Source organism: Clarias gariepinus, chromosome 8 (genome assembly GCF_024256425.1).
Source record: "Clarias gariepinus isolate MV-2021 ecotype Netherlands chromosome 8, CGAR_prim_01v2, whole genome shotgun sequence".
In the NCBI taxonomy this organism is placed as follows: Eukaryota; Metazoa; Chordata; class Actinopteri; order Siluriformes; family Clariidae; genus Clarias; species Clarias gariepinus.
The window spans coordinates 24,057,310-24,078,641 of record NC_071107.1 but is presented as its reverse complement, the minus strand read 5'-3'; the positions used below and the strand labels follow the sequence as shown (position 1 = coordinate 24,078,641).

Genomic DNA, 21,332 nt, shown 5'->3' with positions numbered 1-21,332 from the left:
ATAATAACTTTAGATAAATGTTTCTCACTAACTGTAAGTTTAATAAAGTTAGGTATCCTGCATCTGTTCATATCATAACTGGAATTTTGAAAATGAAATTAATAAAACTGAAAATATTAGTGAAATGTGCTAAACCCCCACAAATTGCTGCTTGGGCCTATTATTATTATTATTATTAATATTTTTACTACACTATAAGGTTATAAAATGGGAGTCTGATAAACTAGCTTAAAACTGTAATATTTGCCTAAGGTTATATCTCCAGTTTAGCAGCGGAAATGATGTAAATTCTAAATGCCTAACCAAGCAATGCAACTATATCTGTAGACAAGGTAAAAGAGGAAAGGAAAACATATTCTTCAATAAAGGGGTCTCATTTTACTGCATGGAATACACTTGATGATTTTATTGGTAGTATTAAGACAATGAAGCATTCGCAAAGCACCAATAATGACAAATACAAGCATTGTATTCATTGGCTTTTAAAAATAAAACCTGAAATTATGCAAAAGACAAAAGCAGGAAAGTTAAAAGAATAAAAGGTCAGGGTGTAAACACAGACACTTCATCACTGAAACACTCGGGTTTTAGAAAGCTGAAAGCTGAAAGAAAAAACAACAAAAAGGCGGAATATAATTAGAGTCAGTCTATATTTGTCTGATAAGAGCTCCTCCAGCCTGTGCCTTTTGATACAGACTTTGTGATTGGTCAAAACATATAAAGCGCTCTGGGATGCACAATGACAACCATTAGTGCCCATCATTGTCAAGCCCTGTCAGCACGTCGCGTGCATTCATACAGCAGCAAATGTGCATGTAGAGCATTAAAGTGACACTATAGTGAACCATGGTTACATCACACTCATTGCATATTAGGGAGAAGAGTTATGTAAACATAATTATCTTGTTAATATGTTTGCATGAAAGTATTACACAACTCTGTTGACACTAATTCTAAAAACACAAATCCAAAGTCTTATTTATATATACTGTATATATAAAACAATTCTAAAATGTATCTATAACCAAAGCTAAAGTTTAGCTGAGACTTTACTTTCTAGAGACCATGCTCCTCTCATACTCAGGACCAAGGGCTTTCCTAAAGTCAATCCCAAGAGTCATCCTTCTTAATAAATCTTCTATCAACAAAAACACTTGAGACCACACTTTATAGGGGATAAAGGAACACTATATAGACATGTTTGTGAACAAAGCAGAGAGCCGACGTCCCTTACTTTTCTGTAATTATGGCACTGCGCCTGCTTTACAGTTCATATGGGCAACATGTGGCACTGCTACGTCTCACACATGCAACTTTCCCATAGGGAACAAAGTGAAAGACAAGTTTCCCCAGTACAGAGAAGCTTCAGATTATATGAGACATTTAACACAGAAGACCTCACAGTTTTAGATCATAATTATGAGGCACAGTTTAAACTACTACCAAAAAAAAAACCTTTATTCCTCCTTATCACCATCTTAGACTATTTCAAAATCACCCAACAATGCCTGAAGACAAGGAGTGTATTAAATATACAAAGGCCATTGGCCATTAAACATACCGTCTCAACCCTTAACCAAATAATGGCTAATTGAGGTTTTTAACTCCACCCTGCTCCTGAGAGCAAGACAACAGGCTGCTCAAAATGTTTCAATAGAGTCCTGTGTTAGCCACTTGCTAATGCTAACTTTAGCATCGCGTGGAAGCCGGGCAGACTACACAAACAACAGAATTTCTGCTTTCAGCTCGACATATCCGAAACGAGGGTGATGCTGAGGATGTGGTCGGACTGGGGAGGAAGGGAAAAAAAAGTCCCTGTGCGCTATATTTTCATAGAGCCCATCAAGAAACACAGACTGGTCCTTTTAGCAGGTGGTAAATTTAGAGGCTAGGTTAGTAAATTTAGCCTGTGATTAGTGCCTGTAGGGCAGGGCAGGGTGTAACTCTGCCAGGAGAAGCTCATTTGCTGAGTGGTAGAACAGAAAGACCCATGTGTATGTGTGAGCAGGCCACATCATTCAAAAGTACAAAACCTGAGTGTGAAAGCAGGAGTTGGGAGGAATAAGGCACAGGTTGTCATTAAGAATTTAGGGACTTGCAATACATCAACATCTTATTCAGATTACGGTCCTACAAATCAGCACACAGAACACAAGTGTAACAGATTTTTTTTTGTGTGTGTGAAGTCACTGCACTCCATAATTGAGTGTGAAAATAGGGTAAATATGGAGGATGTTTTCTTTTTTTAACCCATCAATCAGGTTCCTGGAGACACTTTCAAATTGCAAAAAGCGTATATTGCTCACAACACATTTGCCCAGTTTTGAAATGTTGCAATGGTTAAACAGTTAGAGACACATGATGGAAACCTCTCAAATACAGGTAAAGCTCACAAACGCACCTTTGGTCGATGATCTTCAAAAACACAAACACTAAAATGATCACTTCTACTGAAGCATAGTTATTACACAGAAAACTCTGAGTTGTCCTGAGCAGCTATACATATTAATACTGTATACTCTTATGACATTAATCTGAAGCTTTGACTTTAGGTTGGCCTTTTCCTATATCAAAAATATTCATTAACTTTTCCAATGATTTAATTCAAGGATGCTTTCACATAATGCAGCATTTAGTCTGTTTCTATTGGGCACTGGTGCATTTCCCCCCACCTCTGTGAGGGTCATTTAGGGAAAGAAGTAAGACCACAGCAAAAACACTCAATTTTGGACAACAGCGATCTGTCCAAGACCATCTCAGCCTGTTTGCAATGAATTCTAGTACGGTTTGATTGCAGTGAGGAACACTGCAGGGATACGATATACTAGATAAAATGTGTATTATAGATTGCAGGTAACATTTGTTTTACTAATCTAAATTAATATTGCTGCATGTGTTAGACAAAATTATATTTATATACCTAGTTTATTTGACTCTGGCATTGTGTTCACCATGCTCAAGTAAGCTTCATGATTTGTATGGGCTCTTTTGTAAAACTCTTTCATTTATTGGTCAGAAATACAGGTCACTTTTCAGATGTACACACTCTTCACCCAAAAGTGTTTTGCTTTTTTGGTAATTTGTTTAATGTGCATTATGAAACCAAACCAAGTATAATAATCACTCAAATTTGGTCTCAGCAAACAGACTATTAGTTGTGAAAGCGCCCTTAGGCTATAAGATTAAAAGAGCTGGCTAAGCCATAATTTGTTACAGTGTTATATGAATATCACTCTTTAGTGCAGACAAAAATGATAGGAAGCATATCGGAGTAATATGCTCCATAATGAGTAAAAGTGCATTTTTAGTGGAACTAACCACAAATGATAAAAAAGGCCATCAATACTAATAAGTGTACAAATGGCATCTTTATATACTGTGTCTATAGTGAAGACCTGAAGGTACACACCTTCAAATATAACCTATTTCTTCCCCATAAAACCACAGGCATATTTAACAATTCAAAAAGGACTAACTAGACAACGCAGATCAGTGTTAAAAACAGACCACCAGTTTACAGTTTGACACCTATGAACCCATTCAGGGTTGAATAATTAACACTCTGATACTGCATACGTTCAATTTAAACACTTCTTACTTAAAAGTGCCTGTTTGTCCTTCACTCACAAAAAACACATCAACTGGCAATTTTATATGGTGATTACAATACAGCACTAATCTGTGTAGCTGGTGAATAATAAGAAATTTTTTCTTATCAGGAAAGCAGGGGTGGCTCAGGTGGCTGGGGCTCTGGGTTGCTGATCAGAGAGTTGGGGGGTTTAAGTCCTGGCACTGCCAGGTTTCCACTGTTGAAAGACCCTTAACCCTACTGCCCATAAAATCCAGCCACTGCATGCAGGGCCGGTCCTAATCCCTGTTGGAAAAAATGGGAGGACTGTGACAGGAAAGGCATCCAGCTTAAAAATCTGTGCCAGATTCTGTGGATGGAATGATCCGTCTGACGACCCCAAGCATAAAGAGGACAAAGGCCAAGGAAAAAAAAGTTATTTAGGCCTTAAAAAGACAAGCCCTGTTTTAAAGGTTGCTGAAAGTCACACTGCGCAGTGTTAATTCCACCTCATAACTTTCATTAGTTGCTGGTAAATTAGCCATGTTTAATGTAATACATCTTGTTTTACATGTCTAAATTTAATTTTAAAGGAATGTAACTTAGAGTTAGCACACTTTAAAAAATATTTTAGCATTTACTGTATATAGGTTATTTTGTAATTTCATAGGGACCACATAATGTCAAATTGAAAAGAGAATGCAGCGATATGTAGAAACTTTAACAGGCAGGCTGAAGCATATCTGTTATCGTCAAAGATGCTGAGCAAACCAGTTCAGTCCAGTCCTGATCAGCAAATAAACATGCTTGTCTAATAGCACATACTGATTATTACCAACCATGTATTCCAAGTATTTCTATAAAAAAAAAAATGAATATATGCCATCTCTCTAAAACCTGGTGTTGATCTGATCCAACATGGCAGAATCTCTTGCCGTCAATGCTCTTGCCTCTATCAGCCACTGAGCCAAGGCTTATTTCACCTTAAAGGGTAGTTCTCTTTCTAGCCAGCGAACACGTACTTTCTGTTTATAATGATACTCCTTGAGGAAATCCTGCATAGCTGGTGGCAGTGGCAGGGCACCAATGCCATCATAGGTGGTCTGACTGCAGATGGCAGCACGTGCTAGATGCTGCAGGCTGAAAGGAAAGGTCCTGTGAAGCGGTACTGTTAGCAACGGCTCAAAAAACATACAGGCACTTGGGTCTTTGTAGTGCTCCAACAAACCTGTGACTGTTGAGGAGTGGAAGACACACGGGTCATGTGCATCAAAGCTAAAATTGTGGTTCCACTGTTCGATGCGTGCATGTAAAGAACGGTTGTATCGGCGGAAACTGACAGAAAATAAATAGTCCTCCTGGGCAGAGTCACGTAGCAGAAAGGTGCCCTCTGGTCGGCCATCCAGTAGTGCCTCGGCCTGGTAGCGATCCATTACTCCCCAATAGCAGGGAAGTGCCATGATGGCCAGTAGATCAGGCACCAAACAATGGATAAAGTCAATCTGTGTGTGAACCTTCCAGGGTCCAGGCTGCCTAGAAGAATGTCCCTCTCCAGAGGCATGTCTCTGCTTGGGCCTCCGTGCCTGTAAACACAGCGTGGTTGAGTCCTCCTCAGAATCACAATCGAAAGGCAGGGGCGGCATTGAGGCGCTCGCTCCAACTTGGGCCATTAGCCCAGACAAACCCACTGTTCCAGACCCCAAACTTTTGACCTCCCCATGTCCTTCTCCAGTACAGGGGGCCATTTTTGGTCCCAGTTTGTAAACTGTAGCTCTCTGTGATGTAGCCTCCAGTGTGTGAATCCGTGCATTCGGAGGAGGATCAACACCTTCCTCTATACTTAATCTACGTCTTTCACGGAGCCTCTCCTCCTCATCCTCTGGAGACGGATTTGATGAGTCAAAAGCGTCCAACATTGCAGTGGAGGAATGCGGGCTGACTGGTGCTGTGTGCTGCTTGATTAGATGCCATTTGTTGGCCAGATCAGAGCCTGGTGGGAATGGGCAAGTTTCCAGCATCAGCTCTGTTATGTGGATCTTGCGTTTAGAGGTAACCTGGCTCTTGGCTGGCCGAGGTCGGCGAGGCGATGGCAGGGGCAAGCATAAGCCTACAGTGTCCTTCAGCCGCTGCCGTACAGAGCGAACGCTTATACTCCGCTCACTGACCCCTCCTCCAGTATCACATGCTTCCTGAATGGAGCTGGACCCATAACATCGTTCTCGCCTGCTTGAGCCACCTCTTGATCGTCCTGTCCGCCTGTCTGCCTCCAGGGAGCTCTGTGTTTTAGTGGAGCAAGAGTGTTTCTTCTTACCTCCCCAAGGAGCATGACGGGAATAAGAATCTCTACGGACAAGTGGGACCCTTCGTGTTTCCTCACTTTCTTTGTCAATTGTGATCTCAACAAATTGAGGACTATCTGCCACACAGTTGTGACCTCTACGTCCCCCTCCTTGTAAGGTAACCTGTGAAGGACATGAGCCCCGATCATCCCGGGATTCATCTGTGTGTGCTCCATGAGGAGGTGCCTCTATGTCCACCACACAGTGGATGTGATCCATGTCCATATTCCATACACTTGCTTCTGAACCACTGGTGTTAAAGAGGGTTTGGCATCTGCTTCTAAGGTTGCTCCACATCCTTCCCACTTTTTCCATAGACTGAAGACCTATTGGGAAAATGGAAAAGAAATTTAAGTCACTACGAACTTGACACTTTGAAAGGTGTTTGCAAACATGTATTTAAATTCATGTGATTAAAAATGTGATAAATCATTTAGTACCACGAGGTGATTATTTAGTAAAAAACAATAAAACACTTGCAAATTTTAGAACTATATAAACGGTGATAAAATAAATTGCATTAAAAGACATTTAGGCACTTTACAGCGCGGTATGTATTAGTGTGGAATTTCTGACTATAAAGTAAATTGCACATTCAATATGTACTAGTTGCTGGACAAAGTGATCATGTAAAGCATGTCAGGCATGATAAGCCAGATGAAGAAAGAATGCATGACATATATATGTGTGTGTGTGTGTGTGTGAGTGTATGTACTGTGCGTGCATGTTCATAAAAAAGCTGTGTGGCTTGTAGCGCCAGACGATGATCATAGAGTTGCCAGGCAGATATGCAGAAATGTAAGGCCATGGCTATAAATGAACCCAAGCATCTACTCCCAGCTGATCTGCTGGTATGTAATGTATTACTGAGCCAGTCTAGACCTGACTAAGAACTTTCCCTGTCATAAAAGCAGAAGCATCTCAGGGAGAATTACTGACTAATGGGAAGCCTGAGCACAGTAAAAGTTAAAGAGTAAAAGTTAAGGTTGCCATTTTTCTGTTCAAGCCTTGAACCAGACGATGAAAAGTTCCTGTTCTTCTTTCTACAAGGAGCCGCGGCTTAACTGTTTGAATAAGGGTGGTCACATGATGCAAAATTAAGCAGCACTGTACCAATTTCGTAACTCTTATCTCATTTCCACTACACTGGTGCTGGTGCCAGGTGTATTTACACTAGACAGGAGCTCAGCGGGAGCTGCATGATAATACGTCACAGGCCATGCCCACTAAACAGAAACAAACATGGCCGAAGTCAGTTTACTGGTTATTCTCCAAACTATGAAAATGTATTTCAGTATACAAAGGCAGCTTATTCGACGTGTTCTAACCGCTGAATGCATTTCCTCATACACTTTTTTTTTTCCTAAAGCACTTTCCAATTTCTGCTGAATGCTTTTGTTTCGTCCGCGCTCCACATTAACAGACTTTGGGTCTCCACATTTTTTTTAACCCCCCCTTTTTTTAGCTCCCTATAACTCAGCCCACTCCGCTTATTTTAGGGCACCGGCACCTTTTTTTTCTGTGGAAAAGCACAGCACACTAAAATATACTTTACTGGCACATTTTTGTAACATACACATTTTAATTGCCCTATTAAAATATTTAAATACACAGGCGATATCGCAGTTTGGGCGCCCTGACATCCTTCTCACTCACCGTAGTGAATGTCAAGCCTCTAGTTCGCTGTGGCAGGTAAAGAGAGGCCAAGATGCCAAAGATTTCAGCTGTGTGAACATGATAAGATAGACATTTAAATGACATGACAAAAGTCCATTTGCATGGTGGAAGCAAAACAGCAATCGCTACTCTAAATTGGCATTCGCAGCCGAACAATGCCTTTGCATACTCGCCACCTCAACCATGTACAAGATGAGGAATTTGCTTTTACCAGACCTTTTATAATGTGTGTGCAGCTGTTGTAACTGTGCCAAGTGAGGTAATTGCTTTATTTATTGTAGTTAGTTTTGTTCTGCATAAGGTCATTTCTTTATTTTTAATAAACCTGATTGTTTATTAAAACATGCTATTAAACTTCACATACATACTATTATAATTGTGCCCAGTGTACTACCTAAATAGTTTTAGTTACTACAGTTTGTTTCTTTCTCTAAAATCCCATTTATTAAATTTAATTAAATGTGTGTGCTGCTGTGATAACCGCATCAACTGCGCTTACTATGTCATTTTATTTATAATAGCTTTTTACGTTGCGATTGAGGAGCAGCAGCGCATTGACTGCACATGCCATTTGCAGGCCCTGAAAAGAAGATTTGTGATAGTCCTCAGGGCTTTTACATTTATTCATTTATTTAGGTAACAAATTAATTTATTAACTAACTAACTAATTAATTAATTAATTGAATAAATTACAATGTAAGCTAGCATATAATACATATTTTCATAGTTTAATGTTAGCTATTGCATTTTTGTTATTAAACTCTTTTTCTTTGGGCTTCAATCATTATCAGGATACTTTTCAATCTGGTGGCATTATCAAGTTATAAATCATGGTAAAAAATTGATATGAATCACTATGTAAAAAAAGTTTATTATATTTTTTGTCATATCGCCTAGCTCAAATCAAAACTGAAGATATGGTGCAAAATTAGAACAACAATATTTTTTTACATAGTAATTAATATAAATTTTTATCAGAATATGATTTATACTAATACTTTGTTGAAGCGCCTTTTTATAACAGCTCTCTGTCTTTTGGTGTTGTAGTCCATCAATATGCCGAATGCAAGGACTTCGTCTGTGCACAGCCCCCTTCAGGTCACCCCAAAGATTTTCAGCTAAAGTCAGTGTAGGGCTTTGGCTAGGCCAGGGGTTGGCAACCTGCGACTTCGGAGCCGCATGTGGCTCTTTCATCACTCTGGAAAATGGCTTTGGAAAATAAATAATGAGTATTTTATTTAAATCTATTTTATTTTATGTTGTTTTTTTATTCTAAATGTGAAGATTATTTTATTAAAATAAAACATTTTTTTGTCACTTAAAATATGCATTACAACCGCTGATATGCAAGACCCGCTAGCACACAACTCCCGGTTTTTATTCAGGTTGACAGCTAATTGCATGCTCCACTACATGCGATAAAAGGATGACGACACTCAGAAGCAGACAGCATTTTTGGTTTATTGCAAGTCGATAATTTAGGTTCGACTTTTTATTTCATAAATACGAGGTATTCAGTATTTATACTGAAACCACGATGCCAGCCACTTTAATAAGAGCAGATCAAAAGCTCGGGCGCCAGCCACGCAGAACGTTGATCGGTCTATCTCTAAATTAAACCATACAGTGAGCCCTCATGCACCACGGGCTAGGGCATTGTCATTTTGGAAGAGCACAGGTGATCTTTCAGAATGTCTTGATCTGCTTTTTCTCTACTACTATAACAGCATTGACGAAACAAATTTCATTATTCAGTAGACCTGTTTTAATGGCAACACAGTGGTGTAGTTAATATTGATGCCACCTCAGCACTTCAGGGTCACAGGTTCAATCATAACAGGTGTTACTGTAGGTGTTCTCTCTGAGCCTTTGTGGGTTTCCACATCCCAGCCATGGTGTCATTTCCACCTCATGCTCCATAATAGGCTCTGTATTCACACAGGCCCTGACCAGGACAATTTACTGACTGAGTGAGTAGAACATTTTAAGCCTTAAAGCTAGCAAAAAGAGAGAAATGATTTACTAGCCTTGAATAACATAATAAAAAATTCACACGAAAAATGTTACTTGGCTACAACTGGAACTGCTGTGCACATGACATTTCATATAAACAACTGGAAAAAAGCTTTAATCTGATGTTTCACACAGATGAGGCACATGGTATGTGTTTATTTCCCATTTATTTTACTCTTTCCTGCGACATTCTGTGTTCAAAACACATGCCTAATGTTCCAGAGTCACAGACTGTATCAGATGCATCTTAGGAAACTGTGCTTTTCCATGCGAGTTAGCATTTTTTTTTTCTCAACTTTACTAATCATGGTTACAAAAACAAACAAAGTACAGCTCTGGGTTTCTAGAAGGGAAGGGCTGAGTGGGTGATCATTGCATATTCTCACACACTGTTGGTAAGATTAGAGAAGAGGGTGCAAATTATGTCATAGCATGTCAAAGCCATATTACCCACACGCAATAAAGGGATTTAATATTTCTCTGGGAAATAACAAGGGACCACAGAGTTCATAGACATGACATCGTCTGTGTATAGCCTTACAGTACCTACACTGACATACTTCCAGTATACTTTTCTAGAGCTTTCGATTTGTGCTCAGACTCTCTGTGTAACAGCTAGAATCAACACGACAGGTTTAATTACAGTACAGTAGTTATAACTTACTTATACAGTAAGTTATATCCTAATTGGAACTGTACATGCCTTTCTCTGTTCAAGCAGCAGTACCGTGCCTAGAAAAAGTATTTATTCCCCTTGAACTTTATCCCTGACCAGTCTGTGGTGTTCCTTGGCTTCATAATGCAGTGCTTTCACTAATGTTCTCTAACAAACCTCTGGGGGCTTCACAGAACAGCTGTATTTATATTAAAATTACATTGTATACTCTATTTACTAAGGTGATGTCTTGAAGCAATTGATTCCACTGGATTTTAAATTTGAAAAACATTTATAATTTTCCTTCCACTTCCTTCCATCAAATACTGTATAATCTCAATAAAATACTTTTACATTTGTGGGTGTAATGTGACAGAATGTGGATGAGGGCCATGAATACTTTTGCAAGGCACTGTATATATTTATGTTTTTGTGTGTGTATAGGAGTGTGTGTGTGTGTGTGTGTGTGAATGAGATATTTGCTTTATCCCAATAAATATAATAACCAAATAAACTAATGGATGTGATTAAAAAATTTATACTACTTGCTAAATGCAGCAACAGAAGAAAAGGTATACACAGAAAAAAGTGGACACAAAGAGCATTGATAGGAACCAATCAGAAACATGTCGTCAGAATGTACACTATTTCTCAACGGTCTAGGATCACTTGCAAATTTCTTCATTTTTGTTTAGTGATTTATTTTCTACATTCTGCAACAATACTGGAAATTTTAATAACATACGATTAGGTAATTATGTAACAAAAACAACAACAGACATGGAGGTCAGCCTTTCTGAAATAGTTCTTGCAAGAACATTATTGTCAAGTGCATTTGCAAAACCCATCAAACACCATAATGAAACTGGATCTCATGAAGACCGTCACCGGCAAGGAAAAAACTTATCTCTGCTGAAGAGGAGAAGTTCATTTAGAGTTACCAGCCTCAAAAACCACAAATTAACAAACGACACCTCAGATTAGAGGGCTGTTATGAAGGCTTTACAGATCATGAGCAGCAGATAAATCTAAACATCAACTGTTGGACGCCTTCACATTGCTTTACAATGTAAAAGGAAATAAAAATCAGAAACAACCATGAAGTTAGAAAGTCATCCCAAACTGGATTGGTAATCTATCTCTCCAGCTTCTGATTGGCTAAACACAGCATTGTGATTATGAGCGGAAGCAGAAGAGAGTGGAAATACAGTTTAAGAGCGGAAATATATTTTGGCACGTGCAAGAGAGTTCGAGAGAGCGGAAATACAATTTGGCACGTGTGATTAAGCTTAAGCAAGCGAAACAAAAATCTGAGCACAAAACAGTTTTTGAAGACAGATGAGAGGAGTCTTCTAAGGATTGTTGTATGACTAAATCATTCTCTAATTTCTGGCCTGATTGGTGAATTAATAATGTTTAGTTTTACACCATGTAATTTTGATCAATAAGTGAGACTGATAGGGCATCTGGGATTGTAAATAAGAGACCAGGTGAAAGCAGCGTGATCTGAATGCCGGAAAATATATGCATTGTGTATCGCTGTCATTTAAAAATAAGATTGCATGTATTAATCAATCAAGATTGTGACTTGTTTTCGTTTACAGTTGCGCAGCCATACCTGTGTTGATGTAACCTTTTGCTAAAGCATTCCTTTTTTTCATCGCATATATTACTGTTCACCGCATACAAATACAAAAAAGTGCAATTGTTTGTATTAATTTTTAATAGAGGTTTTGCTTTGTGTAGTAGAGGAATCACAATGCTGTAATTGTTACTCATTACCAACTCGCTTCAGAAACATGCCTGGAGTACACTGGCCTGAATTCTTAATATGGATCCTAGCACTTTTTTATTTATAGTTATGTTTATTTTGAGTTACTAATAAAGGGTTGTATACTCTGATTGTGTTTATTTTGGGGGATTAGAAATGGCTATATATTATGCTATTCTTTCTGACAATTTTTTTTACATAAAATTTATTCATAGCTTCATACAATCAAAGAACACCCCAGCAGGAACTCTAACATTGTTTGACTGTTGTAATATAGGTGTAATGACTACTTGAATGTGTACTTTTTTTGAAAGTTAGAATGACTTTGATAAAAAGACAGATAAATACACTTTGCAAATACAACCTTAAAATTCTATTCAAACAATGGATTGGCTTATATCTAACATGGTCTGTTAAGTTACTAACAGGGTTCAAGATTCTGATCGGAGATTGAAATGAACACAACAGCTTCCCGCACACAGTGCATGTATCTCATGACACGCATCTCTTAGTGTTGTAATGTTCTCTCTGTGTTTAATCTTCATTTGAAAATATTACTGTGAGGTAATATGGATGCATCCAGACTGCATCATGTGTAATTTTACATACTAAATCTCAGAAATTAAGCAGGTTTTTTTTATTTTACTCTTTTGGGTGCTGTCCAATTTAATATTTCAGTAAACTGCTGTTGTTCTGGAATTTTTTTGTGCTGGCCGCGTTATGTATGTGCATTTACTAGTATCAACAGCATGTTCTCTAGTGGTCCAGTGGTCAGCAATCAGTGCTCTTACATCGGCTTCAAGTTGTGCTTAGACCATAGATTTGGTATTAACATTGGTTTGGAAACGTTTTTGTAACTATGTTTAGGAGCTTTGGTTCAGCATTATACCATCATGATGTGTTCAACTTTGTTCTAATGTCAAAGAAATTATTTGTTGGCGTGACACAGCGCGCTTCCGGATGCAAGCCAATAAACACAGACGAAGAAGAAGCGCTTACATCACCCACAAAGCGGAAGGAGACACAAACAGCTAGCTGTGTAGTGATTTGATGGGACGTTATTTTGCGGCCTGCAAAATGTAAGGGAGCGATAAAAATATCAGCGAGCCAAGAGAAGAAATAACCAGCAAGAGAGAATGACAAAAATTGTCAGTAAAGGCTTATGTTATGCCCGATCTGTAAATTTTAAAACTTAAAAGTTAAGTTGCAAAACATAGCGTTTTTGTATAATTATCTATTTTAATGTGTGTGTTATGCGCTAAAATGCTTCCCTGCCACGGATTACCCACTATAAACTCTATTAAATATATTAGGACTCCACAATCAAAAATTAATATTCTTATTATTATTATTATTATCAAATATATCATATTATTATTATTATCAAATATATTATTACTAATATAATTGACCCTAGGCACGTGACAAATTAAGATTACCCACGTAATACAAATTCCCATACAATGTTTATTTTGTGGCACATTTATTATGCAGGGGTTTGTTATGTAATACAAAAATGCTTACACTAAATAAATATTGTTTATGATGAAAAATCACGCGAAACGATTTTCAATCGGTGGCAGGGAGGCTTTTTAGCGCATAACAGTTTTTTTGATACTTAAAGTCATTTGATGTACCTTTTTTTAGTTTTTGCATCTGAGAAAAGGCTTTAAAATAAGAATGTATGGCACTGTAATGCACTTAATTCATTTCAGTCAACTTTAAGCTATTCCTTGTATTGTGAATAATGACAATTTTTGTTATTGATAAAAAGCTGTATGCTTTAAAAAAATAATAGTAGATTTTTCTTAAAAGAAAAGCAATTAATCTTTGTTTCTCTTATATATTTTACATTGCTGTTAAATAAAACGAAATACATTTTATCCGATTACTCGACTAATCAATAAAATTTTTGGTATTTTGTAGAGATGGGCCCGATCCAATATGATATCGGTATCGGGTCCGATATAGCCGTAAGTCCGTCATCGGATATCGGCCGGACAGGCCCGATCTATATATTTCAGTTCGCAGCTTGCACTGGACCTTAAACTCGACGCAATGCACCGCTCCTTATTCCATATCATGAACCTGCGGCAACTTCGATCTGAGCAAGCGAATAACATTAGCCGTTGTTGTGAACAAAATGTCGCTCGTTCGGAGATACTTTAGTTTGGAAACGCCGAAAAGCAAGACGGCTACATGCAATGTGTGTAAAGCCAGCGTGCCGAGGGGTGGAAGTACGGTTGCGTCGTACAATACAACAAATTTAATCAAGCACCTGCAGAGATTTCACGGGAAAGAGTACCAGGAGTTTATGCTAGCAAACAGGGAAAAAGACACCAGGCAGCAGACGCTCGTCGTTTTTTTTTTAACTGACTTTTTTTTTTTTACTCTAAAGATGTATATTTCTTTGCAGTTTTATTTTAAAGCCTTATTCAGTTGGTGTTGTTGTTGGTCTGTTGCTTGACCTGTCAAATAGATTAGTCTGGGCTTATTGTTTTTAACTTTTTTGATAGTTAAGATATTTATTTAAAATGTATTAGTTTTGCACTTTTATTTTTTACACAGTTGTTGCTGCTAAAATGGACATAATACTTGAATTTATTTCAACCAAGATTGTTGTGTTTTTGATATTTACAAAATTTTACAGCTGTTGCTGCTACCTTTTTGTGAACTGTGACATAAATTTCTTTGGAATGCCTTTAAATTCAAAGTAGTTGTGTAGTTTGCTCTTCTAACAAGTGCTTAATAGTTTATTTATTCTGTGATGTAACCTTACAAACAGCACAATTGCAACAAAAATATTGCTAATATTAAAGTAAAAAGATGTATTATATCGGAATCTGTATCGGTATCGACAGTCGTGTATCGGAACTGGAAAATCGTGGATCGGCCCATCACTAGTATTTTGTCCCAATGTAAATAAAGTTATTTCAAACAAGATGTTACATTAGTTTCAACTGGGCCCCTGGGAACCAAAAATATTACCTGGCTGGGTTTTAAAATAAAGAAACAGAATAAAGAGTTTGTCTAGCTAACACATGAAAATCTATATTTTTATAAATCAAAACTTACGATAAATATGAGGAATACATCAGGTGTCAAACATAATGCTGGAGAGCTGAGACAATAAGCCTAGGCTATAATCTATCCCAGATTTCTAAATTAAAATGATCTCAACTAAATAAAAAAAAAAAAAAATTTAAATGAGCTAGCCTTGTTATTTCACTTAAAGCAATGGCATTTTAAAGCAATGAACTCAGCAACAAATTGCACTACTGACCAAATGCAGGAAAAAATATGTTGACAGTTGATATATTGAAAAGTTAAATGTTTTTCATTTTTCAAACTATCTTTCTCGACAATAAAGATTGCGACTATTAAATAAACAGTAAAATATTATTTTAATACTAGAGGTTTTTATGTAAAAACCTCAGTTTTATTGGTGTAGCTCTTTTTTCAGGTCAAACATCAGAATAAGGAACAAAAAAAAAAAAAAAAAGGTGTGATTTCTGTCAGTGGTTGTTGGTGCCAGATGGGTTGGTTTGAGTATTTCAGAAACTGCTGATCTCCTGGGAAATTCACACACAAGACTCTGAAACACTGAGTGAGTGACAGTTCTGTGGGTGGAAACACCTTGTTGATAAGAGAGGCTGGATGAAAATAACAAGACAGATCTTAGTAAACAGAAAGTCTATAGTGAGTCATAATGACTCTTTAAACACTGTGGTGAGCAGAAAAGCATCACAGCATGCAAACCTAAATCAAACCTTAAGGCGAAGGGACTACAACAGCAGAAGACCAAATTGGATTCTAGATATGTATAAGCTTATTTGTAAAAAAAATATATATAATAATGTATATATTTAAACAGAAATTATCTAACTGTTTAAATATTGAAAATACAATTTGAACACAAACAACAACATGCTTCTTACAAACTTCTTACATCCTACTGTACAACACTGCTATTTGCACTCCTTACTATATGTGATACACACTATGGTGTACAGTACACTACCTTTTACACTCACTGTATGTACATCAATCCTTCTTTGCACTCCTTACTATATGTGATACACACTATGGTGTACAGTACACTACCTTGTACACTCACTGTATGTACATCAATCCTTGCCCCCCTGTCTCCGGTCTTTATTTTATCTGTACAGTTATTGAATGTTGTGTACTTACTGTGTAGTGTATTGTCTATAACAAATATACAGTGTTTTATAGTGGTCTGTACTTTGAGAACCACAGTCGGAAATAAATTTCTTGTATGTGTGTGTGTGTGTGTGTGTGTGTGTGTGTGTGTGTGAACATAATTGCAGAATAAAGCCCGATTCTTATTCTGATATACTACTAGGAATAAAAAGCATCCATGTACAAGTTGGTGTGAAAATGTAATGTTAAAACAAAAAGGACACATTAGACAGTATTTTAAGGCAGCGAGCGGCATGTGTTTTTCATCATTGCTGCAAGTCTCTGGAGTGGGCGTTTTTCACTTCACGTGGACAGGTGTGGGAGATTACACACGTCTAATAATATCCAGGTAAAGTCACATTACATCAACTTTACTCATTATGGACACCTGCCTCTGCCTTTTTTTTTTTTTTTTTTTTTACATTAAACAACCTTCTCAGACGGGGCATTTATTTCTGTCTTCATTCACTGGTTTACTAAAAACACTATAGAGCCACCAGTTTGTGGATACTTCACTATTACATTCGCTCACATATGTGCTCCTTCACAAAACAATTGATACACAGAATTACAGACCGTTAAGATGAACTGAAATGTTTGTTCTGCCCCAGGCCTGCTTACCCATCATCAGTGTCTGACCTTACTAATGCCCTTGTGGCTGAATGAGGACAAATCCTCAAAGTCACGATCCAAAATCTAGCAGAAAGCCTTTATCCGAAGAGTTGTAATTATTATAACAGCAAACAATCACTAAATATGGAATGGGATGTAAAACAAGCATGTTTGGTCAGGTGTTTACAATCGTTGCCTATGTAGTGTATAACAAGCAACATCAATATTGATTCTCAAATTATGATAAACATTAATTGAATTGCTAATGTCAGGTTCTTAATTAAACAACATTTTAACTTTAATTGTTTGTGCTCTCTTTCAGAGTTCTTACAAAGGTGGAATTTTAAGTGATGCCAGAGCCTGTTCTGTAACAGTTGGCCAACAGGCTGAAAAATTCACATGACATTTATTAAAGCTTACATTAAGTAAAGTTGATTCTGTTCATTACCCCTCCATTTTAACAGAGATACCACCATACATAAAAAGAAAATCCTATGTGGCTAGATAGATTTACTTATTTGTTAATAATAATCTTTTTGAAAGCAAGTACGGTATTTAAATTGGTTGTTATGATTTTATTATGAAATTGAAAGAAAACAATTAAAGACAGACTAATCAACAGGTATGCCAATCACTTGTCCCACACTCGATGTTATCAGAACTGTTTTATTGCTGAAAGTGCTTCTATGACTGGCTTTGAATATGATCTGTGGCAAAATAGTATGGCGGACTGTACCGACCTACATTCACCTCTGCTACAACCGACAGTTAGTGTAATTAACAATTATTAGAATGTTATTATATAACAGTTGTTAGAACACACTTTCACTAGTGGAAGGCCTCTTGTCCAATCAGATTGCTCTGTCTGAATTACCTGTGGTATAAATATATTTTAAAAGTTTTTAATTAAATTTGTTTGTTTACCTCCTGCAAATAAAACAAAATAAAGAGAAACAGTGACAGACAAGACATATGCTGTACTACTGAGTGACTTGTCTATTGATGCAGAAATGTTAAATACTTAAAAAGTAATTTGGTTTAGTATACGTTTAACAATTACATTCATTAAGATCCACTCTGACTATTTTGGTGGCAACTATACTAACTGATTATACAAATCTGTAAAACTACTAGTATGTTGATTGTATGTTGCTGTGATTTTGCAGTTTCTCAATTTTGTTTTTGACCAAAGACACCACAGTCTCAGCCTTCTTTGTACCCTAATCTGTTCCTTTCAGTGAACATTCTTTTCTGCCAGGTAAATTTTATTTGTGTTTGCTCTGACTCCTGCTTTAGCTTCTATCACCACAGCATGAGGTTAAACATTTTAAAGTATACAGCTACACTGGCAATTCTGTCAAACACAAATAACTGCACCCCTGACACAAGGAATGTTTCACTGCAAATGATACACCACACTTTATCCCCATCCCTTTCCTAGCATGTAACCGAATATCCTTTCATTAAATCTTACAAATATTTAGATTTAGATTTCTAATGAAGTTTTTCAATTCAATTGAGTGGTTGTGGGCAGCACGGTGGTGTAGTGGTTAGCACTGTCGCCTTGCACCTACAGGGTCCGGGTTCGATTCCCGGCCGGGCCTAAATACCGTCTCTGTCTGCATGTTGGTTTCCTCCCACAGTCCAAAAAAATTTAGATTAGATTAATTGGTGTTCTTAAATTGCCCATAGTGTGTGTATGTCTGTGTGCCCTGTGATGGATTAGCACTCTGTCCAGGGTGTACCCCATCCCAAGTCTCCTGGCATAGGCCCCAGGCCCCCGTGACCCTGAATACAGGATCAAGCAGTATAGAAGATAAGTGAGTGAGTGTTTGTGAAGTACAACGAGCAAATCAAGGTCAGGTCCGAGTCAGCATATAGCATAAATGGATTTATTCTTTTTCTGCCACCTGCTGTGCTGTTGGCATTGACAGCAATGCAAATTTCCTGCAAATTTGTCCAATACTCTGGTATACAGTATGCCCTAAGTCTTATACTGACCCATATACTGTACAGTGGACAAAAAATGAGCTGCCTTCAAGCCGCTCTTGTTAACTGCAACAATGGATTTGTCACCAACAAAATGGAGACCATGGTGAGTCATTTCCACAGGATGAACAATTACATCAAAAAGCCCACACATGGCAAAAAAAGAGACCTTGCCATGGATGTAGTTGTGGTGATTCAGCTAGGGTAGCACAAGAAGACTGCAGCAATGCTGCACTGTATTATATTAACCTTTAAAAAAAAAAGAAAGGAAGAAAGAAAAAAAGCCTGTTCCTCTTAGCTCGGTACGCCTTCCCTCGCAGGGTCCTGATGAGTGGCCTGGCTTTTGGACAACATTAAGGGCGTAATCGCTTTCTTTTTCCACTGGGGATAAATGAGATGTTTGTGGTAGCCTTTCTCATTTTGGGAGAGCTGCTGTAAGAGGCTGGGTGAGTTCAATCTGTTTTGGATCTGATACAGAAATAGTCCTTTTGCTGAGTTTTTTTTTTTTTGCACATATATTGAAGCAGCACCTTGTCATGCCATCTGTAGCAGGAATATCTTAATGAAAAAAAAAACCCTGTGGTATTTTTAAACACCGTTTAAGCCATGCAATTAAGGATATTTTCATGTAATGCAAATGTGATATTTTTTCTGATCATTTTCTTTCTAAACAAGAAGGCTTTCGTATGGCTGAATCCAGTGACTGGAGGCTGAGAAGTAACCCTCTGCATACTCGCTCTACTTGCTCTCTGAACATTCCCCTTTACATTACTGACTAAAAGGTCCCCTTTACAGTTTGGTATTCGCTCATGTACCCTGCTGGCACTCTAAACCAAGACTTTGGTCTTGTGTCTAGGCGGCAGCACATTTCCAAATGCTTAATGCAACAGTAAAAGAACATAAAGACTCACACAAATACGAAACATACTTTTTACAAGGAATATCTTTCTCTCTCTCACTTTTTTTTAATCATTATATAAACATCTTAACAACCAGAATAATTGTAAAGCCCAGGCGTTGTGAACTTTTGTGAAAACCAAAAAAAAAAAAAAAAAAAGGGCATGGACCTCAATGACAGTGCTGGCATTTACTAGTCTTGTGTGCTTTCCTATCACTAACACACATTATCCATATCCTCAGGTATTGATCCAACTTGATCATCAGGTGTGTTTGAACAGGAAAAGCACAAAATCAGGCAGTGCACCTGGATCCCAAGAGTGGCATGGAGAAATGTGGAGATTCGGAAATGCTGAGCTATTATTCAAAAATCAAACTTGTAAAGAATCACATTAAGAAAATGAATTCATTTGCAAGCATAAAGTTTTTTTTTTATTATAATAGAACAGGGATGCTGCTGAACATTGACTCATCTATCTATGTGATTCATCTAAATTTTTTAATAGTACTCCTGACAACAGAAAAAAAATATATAATAAAAGTTTAATATACACATACTTGTCCTAATACGTCTTCATACGAACAAAAAATTATATTTCATAATTAATGATTGCAGTCTAAAAACTAGCCAAGTTCAGACAGTCTCATATCAGGATGTAATTATTCAGATTTTACACTGTTAATCTCTCCACCTAGCCAGCTCATCACATTTGCATTCTGATTTTTTTGTGTATTCGTATTGAAAAGTGCACCCAGTGGAAAAGATAAAGGACAATACAAGAGCCAGTGAATGAAACGAGTGTGACACGGAGGATGTGTCCGGGCAGCGCGCGGAGCTCTCACGCCGCAAATCTGAGTGACACATCGCTCTCGCGTTCCGTTACATTCATTCAGCGCGGAGAGTTCGCTAACAGGCTAACGCTAACCAAACTCCTAACCGAAACCCGTTCACATGGAAATAACATGCTTTGCGAAAAGACACCGACAAATTCCTTTCGACGAGAACTCAAACGAGTGCTGGCTCTTACCTCGGGACAGCTCGGTCGGTGTCTCCGCAGCCCTCTTTTGTCTGTAAAAAGATGGCTATGTAAAGATGTCAGACTCGCAGCCGTGCTACAGAAGAGTTCCCGTGGCGGTTATAACGCGCGAGATCCCGACTGGGCATTCCTGAGGCCCGTTTTTTACACATACACGAGGAGAAACTTTTTAATTGTATATAATTGTGGCGCTCCGGAATGCCCGTTTGATCCAGGGCCAGATTTTTTTGAGCCTCCGTCTCTCGGCGGTGTCTTCCTTCTTTCTTGACAGCCAATATGATGGTCGCTAGGCGAGCAGGAGGCGAATAACGTGAGCTTGCAGGCGGGGCCGGGTTCTGGGAAACCAGCGAAGGGGAAACGCGGCTGCGGTGGTGCGCATGAATGGTGGCACCGGATTGGTCAGGAGCGTAGTGACGGGCGTGCTGAATAGCCAATGAACTTGCTGAAAGCGAGAGCGTCGCCTCCGTCGCTATCCTGAAAACGTGGAGATTCAAGACAATACATGTGTGAATCTCCCTGTTTTAATTTTTTTTTATTATTATTATTAGTATTAATAATCACGCATCCACGT

At 38.0% G+C, this 21,332-nt stretch overlaps 1 protein-coding gene across 1 annotated transcript; it reads right to left on the bottom strand.

The window, feature by feature from the left end:
• Nucleotides 1–355: 355 nt before the first annotated feature.
• socs5b (suppressor of cytokine signaling 5b) lies at nucleotides 356–21,048 on the bottom strand. The gene is made up of 2 exons (XM_053502173.1): nucleotides 20,753–21,048; nucleotides 356–6,233 (listed from the first exon to the last, which is right to left on the bottom strand). Exon 2 carries the CDS (start codon nucleotides 6,220–6,222, stop codon nucleotides 4,543–4,545), a length of 1,680 nt encoding a protein of 559 aa, XP_053358148.1. The 5' UTR covers nucleotides 6,223–6,233; nucleotides 20,753–21,048; the 3' UTR covers nucleotides 356–4,542.
• Nucleotides 21,049–21,332: the final 284 nt, after the last annotated feature.

What these genes read in the sequence shown, in the direction of transcription:
- socs5b (XM_053502173.1), bottom strand. Translation starts at nt 6,222, where the DNA reads ATGGAAAAAGTGGGAAGGATGTGGAGCAACCTTAGAAGCAGATGCCAA.